This window comes from Ranitomeya variabilis, chromosome 2 (genome assembly GCF_051348905.1).
Source record: "Ranitomeya variabilis isolate aRanVar5 chromosome 2, aRanVar5.hap1, whole genome shotgun sequence".
NCBI classification, from domain to species: Eukaryota; Metazoa; Chordata; class Amphibia; order Anura; family Dendrobatidae; genus Ranitomeya; species Ranitomeya variabilis.
In genome coordinates, this window is record NC_135233.1 from 168,197,204 (window position 1) to 168,211,954 (window position 14,751).

General features: G+C 45.6%; 1 protein-coding gene across 1 annotated transcript in view; it reads right to left on the bottom strand.

Moving 5' to 3' along the window:
• Positions 1 to 14,751, bottom strand: part of FNDC1 (fibronectin type III domain containing 1) — a 344,034-nt gene that overhangs the window by 125,601 nt on the left and 203,682 nt on the right. Inside the window, exons 10-11 of the mRNA XM_077283151.1 lie at positions 13,716 to 13,827; positions 13,239 to 13,610 (exon numbers count right to left, since the gene is read on the bottom strand). Coding sequence (XP_077139266.1) covers positions 13,239 to 13,610; positions 13,716 to 13,827 — 484 coding nt within the window. The remainder of the gene's footprint in view (positions 1 to 13,238; positions 13,611 to 13,715; positions 13,828 to 14,751) is intronic.

Here is a 14,751-nt window from a genome sequence, read left to right on the forward strand (position 1 = left end):
CTCACTCTTCCACTGTCTCTCCAGACTGTCCTCCTTGGTCTCCCTGGACCAACTAACTAACTCTTCCTCCAGGTTCAGAGCTCCCCCTTCTGGCCTGGATTCAGAATGTGTTGTATGTAGGTGTATTACCTGGTAAAGGGAATCCTCCTTGCCTCCAAGCATGATATCGCCCTCCCCAAAAGGAAGGCAACATCACTGTAACAACTGGTTACCTGGGGTGTTACAGGAGTACTATATGAGAGCACAGATTAACCTGGAATGGTTTGCTGGTGCCATGTCAAATTGTCAGAGCCTCCAAGGTGTCAGGACAGTAGGACTTCCCTATTAATGATTCAATTTTACAAATTACACCTCTTAATAAAATCATTTAGTGGTGCAGTGAGCATACTGACAACACATGTGTGTCACGCTTGTGGGTTTGCAAACTGCCGTTGTATTGACCAGTATGCTGTAGTGACCAGTATGCTGCAGTCACCAGTACTTTATGCCCAGCCCATGCTTCTGGATACATAAACCCATAAGTTAGGCGGGCTCTCATTGCTTCAGAAATGACAAACAGGTGGACACTAGAGTTGAGTGACTTTTACTTTTTTAGGATCGAGTCGGGTTTCGCGAAACCCGACTTTGTCAAAAATCGGGTCGGGTGAAATCGGCCGATTATTTCGAAAAGTCGGGGATCTGACTGAAACACGAAACCCAATGCAAGTCAATGGGGAAGCAAAGTCGGCAGTGAGTGGAGGACAGGAAAACACCTACAGTGCCCAATTTAATGCCAAAAACATCAATTCTTGTTACTTAAGCTTGTCAATCTTAATTTACCTTATAATAATAGTTAGGCATTGAAAATTGGGGGTTATTTGGCTAAAGTTGTGGGGGGGTAGGGCTGGCTCAAGTTTTTCGAGGGCCCAGGAAACGCGGACTACATCACGGTGGTGGAGCAGGGAGAGGTAAGTATTTCAACTTTGCAAGTGCTGTGATCCTGAGCAAGCAGGGGGGGCACACTCATTCGCATTGGCACTGGCACAGGGCTCCTCAAAGTACGGCGTTGTTTGACGGCGGGGGCGCCTCCCACCGGCAGAGACACTTTTGCGTACTATGAGGGGCCCTGTGCCAGTGACGTAGCCAATGAGTATGCCCCCCACCTGATGAAGGAACCTGCACTTTCATCTGCACCTTCCTCTTTGTCTCCGTGTAAGGTGGTATAGTATGCGGGAAGGGGAACCAGACTTTCAGCAGAGTCAGATACTGGCTGTGTAGAGTGCAAGGGTAATGTAGTGGTCTGGGTCAATGTACCAGCAGACTCATCTAGCAGTGGCTGGGCAATGGGCAGGATGAGGAGGAAACACAGATATAGGCCCAAAGAATAAAGTAGGCTAAATGCAGTTCAAAATTGGTAACAGGACTAAACAGGCGGCATTGCTTTGTTCAGTGAAGGACAAATGTAATGAGAGGTTGACACACTGAGTAGGCCCAAATAAGTAACTAGGCTAAATGCAGTTCAAAATTGGTAACAGGACTAACCAGGCAGCATTGCTCTGTTCAGTCGAGGACAACTGTAAGGAGTGGCAGACACAGTTAGTAGGCCCAAAAAGTAAAGTGGGCCAAATGAAGTTCAAAATTGGTAACAGGAGTAAACAGGCGGCACTGCTTTGTTCAGTGGAGGAGAAAAGCAAGGAGCGGCAGACACCGTTAGTAGGGCCCAACCAAACTAGTAGGCCAAATGCAGGTAAAAATTTCCTATAGGCCGAATGCCTGAAAATTGAAGCTCAGCTTTGTTCAGTGGAGGAGAAAAGCAAGGAGCGGCAGACACCGTTAGTAGGGCCCAACCAAACAAGTAGGCCAAATGCAGTTTAATATCTGATCTAGGCCGAAAGCCTGAAAATTGAAGCTCAGCTTTTTTCAGTGGAGGACAACACCAAGGAGCGGCAGACACCGCTAGTAGGGCCCAACCAAACTAGTAGGCCAAATGCAGTTTAAAATTTCCTATAGGCCAAAAGCCTGAAAATTGAAGCTCAGCTTTGCTCAGTGGAGGACAACACCAAGGAGTGGCAGACACCGTTAGTAGGGCCCAACCAAACAAGTAGGCCAAATGCAGTTTAATATCTGATCTAGGCCGAAAGCCTGAAAATTGAAGCTCAGCTTTTTTCAGTGGAGGACAACAACAAGCAGCGGCAGACACCGTTAGTAGGGCCCAACCAAACAAGTAGGCCAAATGCAGTTTAATATCTGATCTAGGCCAAAAGCCTGAAAATTGAAGCTCAGCTTTTTTCAGTGGAGGACAACACCAAGGAGTGGCAGACACCGTTAGTAGGGCCCAACCAAACTAGTAGGCCAAATGCAGGTAAAAATTTCCTATAGGCCGAAAGCCTGAAAATTGAAGCTCAGCTTTGTTCAGTGGAGGAGAAAAGCAAGGAGCGGCAGACACCGTTAGTAGGCCCAACCAAACAAGTAGACCAAATGCAGTTTAATATCTGATATAGCCTGAAAATTGAAGCTCAGCTTTGTTCAGTGGAGGAGAACAACAAGCAGCGGCAGACACCGTTAGTAGGCCAAACCAAACAAGTAGGCCAAATGCAGTTTGATATCTGATATAGCCTGAAAATTGAAGCTCAGCTTTGTTCAGTGGAGGAGAACAACAAGCAGCGGCAGACACCGTTAGTAGGCCCAACCAAACTAGTAGGCCAAATGCAGTTTGATATTCAAAATATAGGCCGAAAGCCTGAAGATTGAAGCTCAGCTTTGTTCAGTGGAGGACAGCTGTATTGAGTGGTGCAGACAGACACAGTTAGTAGGCCTAAAATAGAAAAGTAGGCTCAATGCAGTTTAAAATAGGTTACAGGGGTACACAGGCAGCATTGGCTTGGTCAGCGGAGGATGATTGCAAGGAGTGGCGCAGACAGACTTAGTAGGCCTAAAATAGAAAAGTAGGCTCAATGCAGTTTAAAATAGGTTACATGGGGTACACAGGCAGCATTGGTTTGGTCAGCGGAGGACAATTGCAAGGAGTGGCGCAGACTTACTAGGCCTAAAATAAAAAAGTAGGCTCTTTGCAGTTCTAAACTGGTAACAGGAGTAAACTGGCGGCACTGCTTTGTTCGGTGAAGGACAGCTGGAAGAAGTGGCTGACACAGTAAGTTGGCCAAAATAGTAAAGTGGGCTAAATGTCTGCAAAAAAAATGTTCCTAAATAAACAGGTGGCAAAGCTAGGTACAGGGGTGGGTTCCTCTGCTGAGTAGCAGACAGTGGTAGTTCGCGCACAGTATTCACAGGTCTAAATGGAGGCCAGGGCCCCTGTACATTTTTACTATCATCTATCATTTCAACATATTTGTATTGGCAGTGCCATTGAAGGATTTGACAGCACAGACTAAACAGTGGTGGAGCAGTGAGAGGTAAGTTTTTCAAGTGGTAGAGCACTGTTTGAGCTGGGGGGGAACATTCTCTTGTGGGCGGCGATACTGGCCCAGGGCCCCTCATATTACGACGGTGTGTCTGACATTGGGTGTGCACCACCACCGCCAGAGACACTTCATTGTACTATGAGGGACCCTGTGCCAGTGCCGTCGGCCAAAAGTGGGCACACCCACCTGTCCAGGCAAACGGCACTCGCACGGGTGCTTGCGCCAAGTGGTGACCACGGCCCCATGGGGGGAGTCAGCCCATTTAGGGAGGTGTAAAAATGGCCTATGATGGACATTCAGCAGCTGCAAATGGAGGAATTGGAGCAGTCAGTAAGAGGAGTCCAAAAGCAAGACCTTTTTACAGGAAAGCTACGTGTCAGCAGGGGAAGGTGGGGCAAAATAATTAGAAATCCATGATTGGTTCATTTTAATGAAGGTTAGATCATCAACATTTTGGGTAGCCAGATGAGTCCTTTTTTCGGTCAGTATTGAACCAGCAGCACTGAAGACTCTTTCTGATAGCATACTAGCAGCTGGGCAAGCGAGCTCCTGTAATGCATATTCTGCCAATTCAGGCCAGGTGTCTATTTTAGATTCCCAGTAATCAAAGGGGAATGACGTGTGAGGGAGAACATCGATAAGGGTCTCAGTCTACCACCCTACCCGTGCCCTCTGCTCCGCTAATGACCTCAGGTTAGCATCCTCAATAATCAGAACCTCCCACTCCCGTCTCCAAGACTTTACACGTGCTGCGCTGATTCTTTGGAATGCACTACCTAGGTTAATACGACTAATCCCCAATCCCCACAGTTTTAAGCGTGGCCTAAAAACTCATTTGTTCAGACTGGCCTACTGCCTCAACGCATTAACCTAACTATCCCTGTGTGGCCTATTTAAAAAAAAAAAAAAAAAAAAAAAAAAACATAATAAGGTTCCTCGCATCATGTTCTCATACACTTTATGCAGTTAATAGCCCTCTGTGTCTGTACTGCTACATACTTAGGCAGTTAACTGGTTCATGCAGCTTTACATGAACACCCAAGCCTTACACTATGGCTGGTCCAAATAACTAAAGCAATTGTTACCATCCACCTCTCGTGTCTCCTCATAGTTTGTAAGCTTGCGAGCAGGGCCCTCATTCCTCCTTGTATCTGTTTTGAACTGTGATTTCTGTTATGCTGTAATGTCTATTGTCTGTACAAGTCCCCTCTATAAGTTGTAAAGCGCTGCGGAATATGTTGGCTCTATATAAATAAAAATTATTATTATTATTATTATTATTATTATTATAAGGGAGGAAAAATAGTTCATAACCATACTGGACAAATGTTGTCTCCTGTCACTTTGAATTGATGCAGCAGTACCTGTCGTGTCTGCGGTCATTGCGAAATCACTCCACAACCTGGTCATAAAACCCCTCTGTCCAACGCCACTTCTGATTTGTGCACCTCTAACACCTCTGCCATGTTGCCCCCTGCAGCTCGTGTGAGAACCATCACCGCCGCTGTGTGCTGGGAATGCCTGAACCAAAAGGTCTACAAGAGTTGCTTGTTTGGTAGCCAATATTTGTTCAAGGTTCTCATGTGGCATGATATTTTGCAATTTCCCTTTATAGCGTGGATCCAGGAGGCAGGCCAACCGGTAATCGTCATCGGTCATCATTTTGATAATGCGGGGGTCCCTTTTTAGGATACGCAAGGCATAATCAGCCATGTGGGCCAATGTTCCAGGTGTCAAATCACTGCTTGTGCTGGGTTGAGGAGCACTTTCTGGCAAATCAACATCACTTGTCTCCCGCAAAAACCCTGTACCTGACCTTGCAATGCCACCAGTTTCTATTGCCCCCTGAGAAGCTTCCTCCTCCCATAAATATTCATCCCCATCATCCTCCTCCTCCTCCTCTTCGTCCGCCACCTCGTCCAGGAGAGTTCCCTGAGCAGACAATGGCTGACTGTCATCAAGGCTTCCCTCATCCTCGGCTGCAGACGCCTGCTCCTTAATGTGCGTCAAACTTTGCATCAGCAGACGCATTAGTGGGATGCTCATGCTTATGATGACGTCGTCTGCACTTACCAGCCGTGTGCATTCCTCAAAACACTGAAGGACTGGACAGAGGTCTTGTAGCTTCGACCACTGCACACCTGACAACTCCATGTCTGCCATCCAACTGCCTGCCCGTGTATGTGTATCCTCCCACAAATACATTACAGCACGCCTCTGTTCGCACAGCCTCTGATGCATGTGCAGTGTGGAGTTCCACCTTGTTGCAACATCGATTATTAGTCGGTGCTGGGGAAGCTTCAGCGATCGGTGATAGTTCTGCATACGGCTGGAGTGTACGGGCAACCGGCGGATGTGCGAGCAAAGTTCTTCGCACCTTCAGGAGCAGGGCTGGTAACCCCGGATAACTTTTCAGGAAGCACTGCACCACCAGGTTCAAGGTGTGAGCCAGGCAAGGTATGTGTTTCAGTTCTGAAAGGGCTATGGCAGCCATAAAATTCCTTCCGTTATCACTGACTACCTTGCCCGCCTCAAGATGTACACTGCCCAGCCAGGACTGAGTTTCTTGCTGCAAGAACTCGGCCAGAACTTCCGCGGTGTGTCTGTTGTCGCCCAAACACTTCATTTCCAACACAGCCTGCTGACGCTTACCGCTAGCTGTTCCATAATGGGACACCTCGTGTGCAACACTGGCAGCTGCGGATGGAGTGGTCATGCGACTGCGCTCTGTGGACAAGCTTTCACTTCTGCTGGAGGAGGGGTGGCGAATGCCTACAGCCAACTGTTTCCTAGACCGTGGGCTAGGCAGAACTGTCCCACTATGGCTGTCCTCTGTGGACCCTGCATCCACCACATTAACCCAGTGTGCCGTGATGGAAACGTAACGTCCCTGGCCATGCCTACTGGTCCATGCATCTGTTGTGAGGTGCACCTTTCTACTGACTGATTGCCTGAGTGCATGGACAATGCGGTCTTTGACATGCTGGTGAAGGGCTGGGATGGCTTTTCTCGCAAAGAAGTGTCGACTGGGTAGGTAATAGCGTTGTACTGCGTAGGCCATCAGGGCTTTGAAAGCTTCGCTTTCAACCAACCGGTAGGGCATCATCTCTAACGAGATTAGTCTACCAATGTTGGCGTTCAAACCCTGCGTACGTGGAGGATGAGAGGATGAGTACTTCCTTTTCCTAACGAGAGTCTCTTGTAGGGTGAGCTGGACTGGAGAGTTGCATATGGTGGAACTAGCGGGAGGGTGGTGGACATGGCAAATTGAGAGAGGGTTGGTGAGGGTATTCTTGCTGTTGGCCTACATACAGTGTTTCTTACCAACAACCTGGTGATTCCCTGACTGCTTTGGCCTTGCGACGATACCTCCACATTTGCTGCAGGTGGTGTCCTAAACGGTGGGCTTACAGTGAGGGAAGCCATGTAGCGTTGCTGACTACCTTCATTCTGAGCGGGTGCACCTACGTTACGGGACGTTTTGTAGTTAGTCCAGGCTTGCAAGTGCATGCTGGTTAAGTGTCTACGCATGCACGTTGTATTTAAATTTTTGACATTTTGCCCTCTGCTAAAGGTCCTTGAGCATTTCTTACAGATATCTTTGCACTGATCCCTCGGATCTTGGTTAAAAAATTGCCAGACTGCACTCTTCCTACTATCGAATACCTTTTCAGGCATTGCACGCTGTGCTACTTTCACTGGATGACCACGCTGTCCTAAAACTGTTTTTGATTTTGATACACGGTTTGGGCCAGATACGGGCCTGCCAGATGAAAGCTGTTGCGATGTTGATGCCTGCTGCGGCTCATACTCCTCCGCTTCAGAGCTACTGCCAGCGGCACCCTGTTCCCCCAATGGCTGCCAATCGAGGTCAACAACTGGGTCATCTATCACCTCCTCTTCAATGTCCTGTGCACCTTCCTCTGTGTCACCGTGTAAGGTGCTATAGCGTTCGGGACCGGGCACCATAGTCTCATCAGGGTCAGATTCTGGCTCAGTACACTGCGAGGGCAATGTTGTGATCTGAGTCAATAGAACAGCATAATAATCTAGCTGTGGCTGTGCATCTGTGCACTCCATGTCCGATTCATCTTGTAATGGCCTGTTAACAATTTCCCTTTCTATCCCAGGCACGGTATGTGTAAAGAGCTCCATGGAGTAACCTGTTGTGTCGCCTGACGCATCCTTCACTGTTGTTCTGGGTTTCTGGGTGAAGGACACAAGGAAGCGACTTGTTCCTGACCGGGAGCATCCACTGACGACTCGCTTTTTTTAAATTTTGAACTTTCCGAAGAGGAGGCGAAAGAGCTAGAGGCTGCGTCAGCAAGGAAAGCCAAAACTTTTTCCTGCTGCTCCGGCTTTAAAAGCGGTTTTCCTACTCCCAGAAAAGGGAGCGTTCGAGGCCTTGTGTAGCCAGACGATGATGCTGGCTCAACAACTCGAGCCTTAGGTGCTATTTTGCTTTTCCCACTACCACCACCACCACCATCATTACCAGCTGGCAATGACTGCCCATGGCCACAACCTCTTCCACAAGACTTCCTCATTCTTGGGAAAATGTAACCAAACTAACAACCGTTATATGGTACTGTAAAACAAGGTAGAAGGTGTATGTAAACTTGTTGTGAATTTAAATCTCCCTTTCTATATGTGTGGGAGACTGCTGCAAAAAATCAGGCCCACTGTATTACACTACACAGCGTACGTGGCAGAAAGTGGCTGGCAGATATATGCCAAACAGAACTGACGCAGATGCACTTAGCGGCAATATAAATCTCCCTTTTTATGTGTGGGACACTGCGGCAAAATTCAGGTCCACTTTATTACACTACACGGTATAAGTGGCAGAAAGTGGCTGGCAGATATATGCCAAACAGAACTGACGCAGATACACTTAGTGGCAATATTAATCTCCCTTTTTATGTGTGGGACACTGCGGCAAAATTCAGGCCCACTGTATTACGCTACACGGTATAAGTGGCAGAAAGTGGCTGGCAGATATACGCCAAACAGAACTGATGCAGATGCACTTAGTGGTAATATTAATCTCCCTTTTTATGTGTGGGACACTGCAGCAAAAAACAAAACAGGCCCACTGTATTACACTACACGGTATAAGTGGCAGAAAGTGGCTGGCAGATATACGCCAAACAGAACTGACGCAGATGCACTTAGTGGCAATATTAATCTCCCTATTTATGTGTGGGACACTGCAGCAAAAAACAAAACAGGCCCACTGTATTACACTACACGGTATAAGTGGCAGAAAGTGGCTGGCAGTTATACGCCAAACAGAACTGACGCAGATGCACTTAGTGGCAATATAAATCTCCCTTTTTATGTGTGGGACACTGCAGCAAAAAACAAAACAGGCCCACTGTATTACACTACACGGTATAAGTGGCAGAAAGTGGCTGGCAGATATACGCCAAACAGAACTGACGCAGATGCACTTAGTGGCAATATAAATCTCCCTTTTTATGTGTGGGACACTGCTGCAAAATTCAGGCCCACTGTATTACACTACACGGTATAAGTGGCAGAAAGTGGCTGGCAGATATATGCCAAACAGAACTGACGCAGATGCACTTAGTGGCAATATTAATCTCCCTTTTTATGTGTGGGACACTGCAGCAAAAAACAAAACAGGCCCACTGTATTACACTACACGGTATAAGTGGCAGAAAGTGGCTGGCAGATATACGCCAAACAGAACTGACGCAGATGCACTTAGTGGCAATATTGATCTCCTTATTTATGTGTGGGACACTGCAGCAAAAAACAAAACAGGCCCACTGTATTACACTACACGGTATAAGTGGCAGAAAGTGGCTGGCAGATATACGCCAAACAGAACTGACGCAGATGCACTTAGGCTACTTTCACATTAGCGTCGTGCACTGCACGTCGCAATGCGACGTTGCGGCGCACCGACGCATAATGTGGAAGCGCCGCAGAACGGGGGCAGCGGATGTTGTTTTTCAACGCATCCGCTGCCCCATTGTGAGGTGCGGGGAGGCGGGGGCGGAGTTCCGGCCGCGCATGCGCGGTCGGAAATGCTGCAGATGACGCTCCAAAAAACGTTACATGCAACGTTTTTTGGTGGCGACGGTCCAACGCAACACGACGCAACCGTCGCACAACGGTTGCGACGTGTGGCAATGCTTCGCACTGCGTCGCTAATAAAAGTCTATGGAGAAAAAACGCATCCTGCAAGCAATTTTGCAGGATACGTTTTTTCTGCAAAACGACGCATAGCGACGTGCAGAAACATTTCACTTAAAGTTTAAGATCACATTTATCTGGCGCTCTACGCTGATCACTTACTTTGGGGTTTTTATCTAAATCTCTGAGTGATGTGATTCAGATGAAACCTCCGAGGGATACATTCACTATAATGAGGCAGCAGAGTTACTCTGGGCTCCTCCTGGCCTCTTTTCAGTGGTGTCCTTCTTTTCAGAAGTGCACAAAACTGTGGATGACGGCACTTTTATGCAATGCTAAAAAGAAGGACACCGCCGGATCACAAGTCAGACAGCGTCCACAGTGCCTTCATCTGCCTCATTACAGGGAATCTTCCTCCAGAGCTTTAGACTGAATCACGTATTTCAAAGATTTACATGAAAGCACTGGAGCAAGCGCTCAGTGCCTCATGTGCGCCAAGCCTTACTGTGATCTTTGGAAGGCAGAATAAAAAATAAACAGCAGGTGAAGAATTGGTTTTATTTATTTTTTACGCCGTTCATCGTGCAGTATAAGTGATTAGGCAATTTTATTCTTCGGGTCAGAGCGATTACAGTGATACCAGATTTATATCAGGTTTTTATGCTTGGCTGCTGTCACACACTAAAAAACGCTTTTTATTGCAAAAAAAAATTTTTTGCAGCACCATATTTTGAGAGCTATCATTTTTCAATATTTTGGCCCACAGAGTCATGTGAGATCTTGTTTTTGCTGAAGGAGTTGATGTTTTCATTGGTACTATTTTCGGGACCATGACATTTTTTGATCGCTTTCTTTTCCGATTTTTGGGAGACAGAATGAACAAAAACCAGCAATTCAGGATATTGTTTTTTTGAGGGGGGTTTATGTCGCTCTATGTGTGGTAAAATTGAAAAGGCAGTGTTATTCTTCGGGTCAGTATGATTACAGTGATACCACATTTATATCTTTTTTATGTTTTGGCACTTTTACACAATAAAAACTATTTTATAGAAAAAATAATTATTTTTGCATCGCTTTATTCTGAGAGCTATGACATGTTTATTTTTCCACTGATGGAGCTGTATGGGGTTTCTTTTTTGCGTGACAGGGTGACATTTTCAAAGGTACCATGTTAATTTATTTATAGCTGTCTTTTTGATCGCGTTTTATTCCACTTTTTGTTCGGCAGTATAATGATAAAGCATAGTTTTTTGCCTTGTCTTTTATGTATTTTTTATGGTGTTCATTAAATGAGTTAACTAGTGGGAAGGTTCTATAGGTCAGGTCGTTCCAGATGCAGAAAAACCAAATATTTTTACTTTTATGGGGGGTTTTCATGAAAATATTTATTTATGGGTACAATATCTTTTGCTTTTGTTATTAGTATTTCTTTATTATTTTTTTACATTTTTACAATTGTTTAAAAAAAGTAACGTTTTTTACTTTGTGGGACTATCATTTTTTGCAGGATGATGGCTTATATAGTATGGGAATGCAGCAGCATCCCAATGCTTTACAAACTGTCAGCTCTGCACTGACAGAGAAAGTTGCTGATTATGCACTGCACATAATCAAGCAACTTTCCTAGCTCTGGTGATTTGGATGTTGTCATGACGACATCGGGTCACCATGTAAACTATCAGGACCCCGCGTCACGCCGTGGGGCCTCCGATCCACTGGCAGACAGACTGTCATCCCTTTGCTGGCTCCCAGAATGCTGCGATAGTGTTCGATTGCAGAATTTAGGGGGTTAAAGTGCTAGGCAATTAGTGCCGGGTGTGAGCTGTCAGAATCAGCTGACACTCGGCTGCGAAAGCGCACACACAGCCTGTGTACGTGCACGATCGCCATGACATAATAATCCGTCCCTGGTCAATAAGGCCCAGGGCACAGGATTTTATTATTACACCCACTGTCAGAAAGGGGTTAAAATAACCTAGAATTTACAAAACTAAAATTAGCAATCTATAACAAGGAGGCGTGGGTTCAAGTGGAGGAAAAGGTGGTTTGGCGGTTTATTTTTCAGTTTTTTATTTTTGTTATGGAACTGACTTAAAAGAGCCTACAATTTAAAAACTAAACTAGCTATATAGAACTACGAGGCATAGGTCCAAGTAGAGTAAGAGGTGGACGTGTCCATATGGGAGGAAGAGGAAAGAGTGGAGTGATCCGACATTTTTTTTTTTTTTTTTTTTTCTTTGTATTTTTTATGTTTTTTATTTTCTCTTTTTCTTTTTTATGTAACTTACTTAAAACAACCTCCAATTTACAAAACTAAAGCTAGGTATCTAGAACCATGAGGCATTGGACCAAGTTGAGAAAGATGTGGATATGACAGTATGGGTGAAAGAGACAAGGGCGGAGTAATCCAACTTTTTTTTTTCTTTTTTCATGTTTTTTTTTCTTTTTTTTGTAACTCACTAAAAACAATCTAGAATTTGCAAAACTAAAAGTAGCTATCTATAACCACGAGGCGTATTTATGTGGGTTGAAACAACAGTAGTCCTATATTTAATACTTTTTACACAGTGCTAGCATCTAAGAGGGGCTAAATTACCGTATTTTCCGGCGTACAAGACGACTTTTAAACCCCTGAAAATCTTCTTAAAAGTCGGGGGTCGTCTTGTACGCCGGGAATCGCCTTGTACGCCGGGTGTATATGGTGGGTGGGGGGGGGGAGTGATCCTGATGACGACGAGGGGGCGTCTCACAGAAAAGTGAGTATCCCCCATTACCTTATCATAGCGCTGCAGCGTGGGGTCTCTGTGCTGGGAGCGGCGGCGGCTGCTGTGCTGTGCTGTGGCGGCTCCTTTTCTGCAGTGTGGGGCCTCTGGTGCTGTGGGGCGGTGGTGGCGGCGGCGGCGTATCTTCATGCAGTCGGGGCTCCTCCGGCATCTCAGCCTGGAAGCCCCGCCGGCAACTCCATCGGTACAATGCGCTGGCCTCCGGGAAAATGGCCGCTGCTTAGATTCAGATCTCGTTGAGATCTGAATCTGAGCATGCGCAGCCCCCAGCGGCCGGGCCACCGCATCGCACCTATTGAGCTGCCTCCGGGAAAATGGCCACTGCTCAGATTCAGATCTCGTCTCCCGAGATCTCGGGACGAGATCTGAATCTGAGCAGCGGCCATTTTCCCGGAGGCCACCTGACCGCATTGTACCCATGGAGTTGCCGGCGGGGCTTCCAGTCTTTGAGATGCCGGAGGAGCCCCGACTGTATGAAGATACGCCGCCGCCACCGCCCCACAGCACCAGAGGCCCCACACTGCAGAAGAGGAGCCGCCACAGCACAGCACAGCACAGCAGCCGCCGCTCCCAGCACAGAGACCCCACGCTGCAGCGCTATGATAAGGTAATGGGGGATACTCACTTTCCTGTGAGACGCCCCCTCGTCCTCATCAGGATCACTCCCCCCCACCCAAAAGGCACATATTCACCGGCCCTATAAGACGACATAGGGTGTATAAGAAGACCCCCGACTTTTAAGAAGATTTTATTTTTTAACTGGTAAAGTTGGGGGGTCGTCTTATACGCCCAGTCGTCTTATACGCCGGAAAATACGGTATATAATTTTCATCTCAAATACATTGAACCAGAATAAACGCTTAATGCGCTTAATTACATTTTCAAGTACCTTCCGTGTAGCAATCTGGCTTGTCATCAGCTCCCATAATCATATTTCCTTCTTCATCATATTGTGCAAAATAACCTGGAGCACAGGTAGGAATAAATGGTTCTTCAGTAGTTGGTTCAATAGTAGTTGGTTCAGGTGTAGTAATAGTCATAGTTGTTGGAGGAAAGGTTGTTGGTTTTGTTGTGGTAGTTGGAATGGCTGTCATCCTTGTGGTAGTAGGTCTGGTAATTCTTGCCACTTCAAGACCCCTAAGAGGTCTTCCTCCAAGGCTCAGAACAGGTTTGTCTTGAGGACTTGCCACAGGCTTGCTAAACCTTCCATGACCAAAGAGCGGTAATCCATCGGGACTCACAACTGGGGTGCCATTTAAATCTGTGAAGAACCAGTGATATATACAGATACAAATAAATTATTGTTCACCATGGAATATATTACCATAAAAATTGGGTTTTATAACACTTCATGTCTTGGAATTACCAATAATGGTTCGTCCATCTCCTCCTAACTTTATGCGAAGAGGCTTCCCTTGGGAGTCCTGAAGATATCGTCCTTCAGTGTTAAGAATTACTCCTCGACTTAAATCTACAACCTAAAATGTAAGTAGACAAACAAAAAAATATAAATCAAATCAATGACTATAAATGACATATCTTCTAACAGGTGTTTAAACTCTTTTCAAAATAAGTTTGTCTTTGGGCTTGTTCTTGGAACCTCTGACAAACAACTGATTTTGCTGACAAAGTCATTGCCAGCCAGGCATTACACTTCAAGCAGCTAATGCATGGAGAATGCACTTCATGATGACTATTCCAGAGACTGACCTTCCATGTAAAAAAAAAGGCTACCTCAAGTTCACTGTAATAGAAACTGTGTCTATGATTTCCATATGCTCTAATAAGAAATATAGACTGGGGCTGTCTACATGAGACATTCTTTATAAATATAATCTAATATTTTGACTTATATTAATAGCCTTCTACTAGCCTTCTTCCTACGAGCGATATTGTCAGCATGCTATATACAGTATATATACTGTATATACTCGAGTATAAGCCGACCCGAGTATAATCCGAGACCCCAAATATTGCCACAAAAAACTGGGAAAACTTAATGACTCGAGTATAAGCCTAGGGTGGGAAATGCAGTAGCTACTGGTAAATTTCAAAAATTTCAAAAATAAAAATAGATACCTATAAAAGTAAAATTAATTGAGACATCAGAAGGTTAAGTGTTTTTGAATATCCATATTGAATCTGGAGTCCCATAAGATTCTCTATACAAAATACGCCCCATATAATGCTCCATACAAAATACACCCCATATAATGCTCCATAAAGTTTATGATGGGCCCCATAAATTGCTCCATACAAAAATATGCCCCATACAATGCTGCACAAAGGTTGATTATGGCCCCATAAGATGCTCCATAGAAACATTTTCTACATATAATGCTGCACAAAGGTTGATTATGCTCCCCATAAGATGCTCCATAGAAACATTTGCCCCATATAAT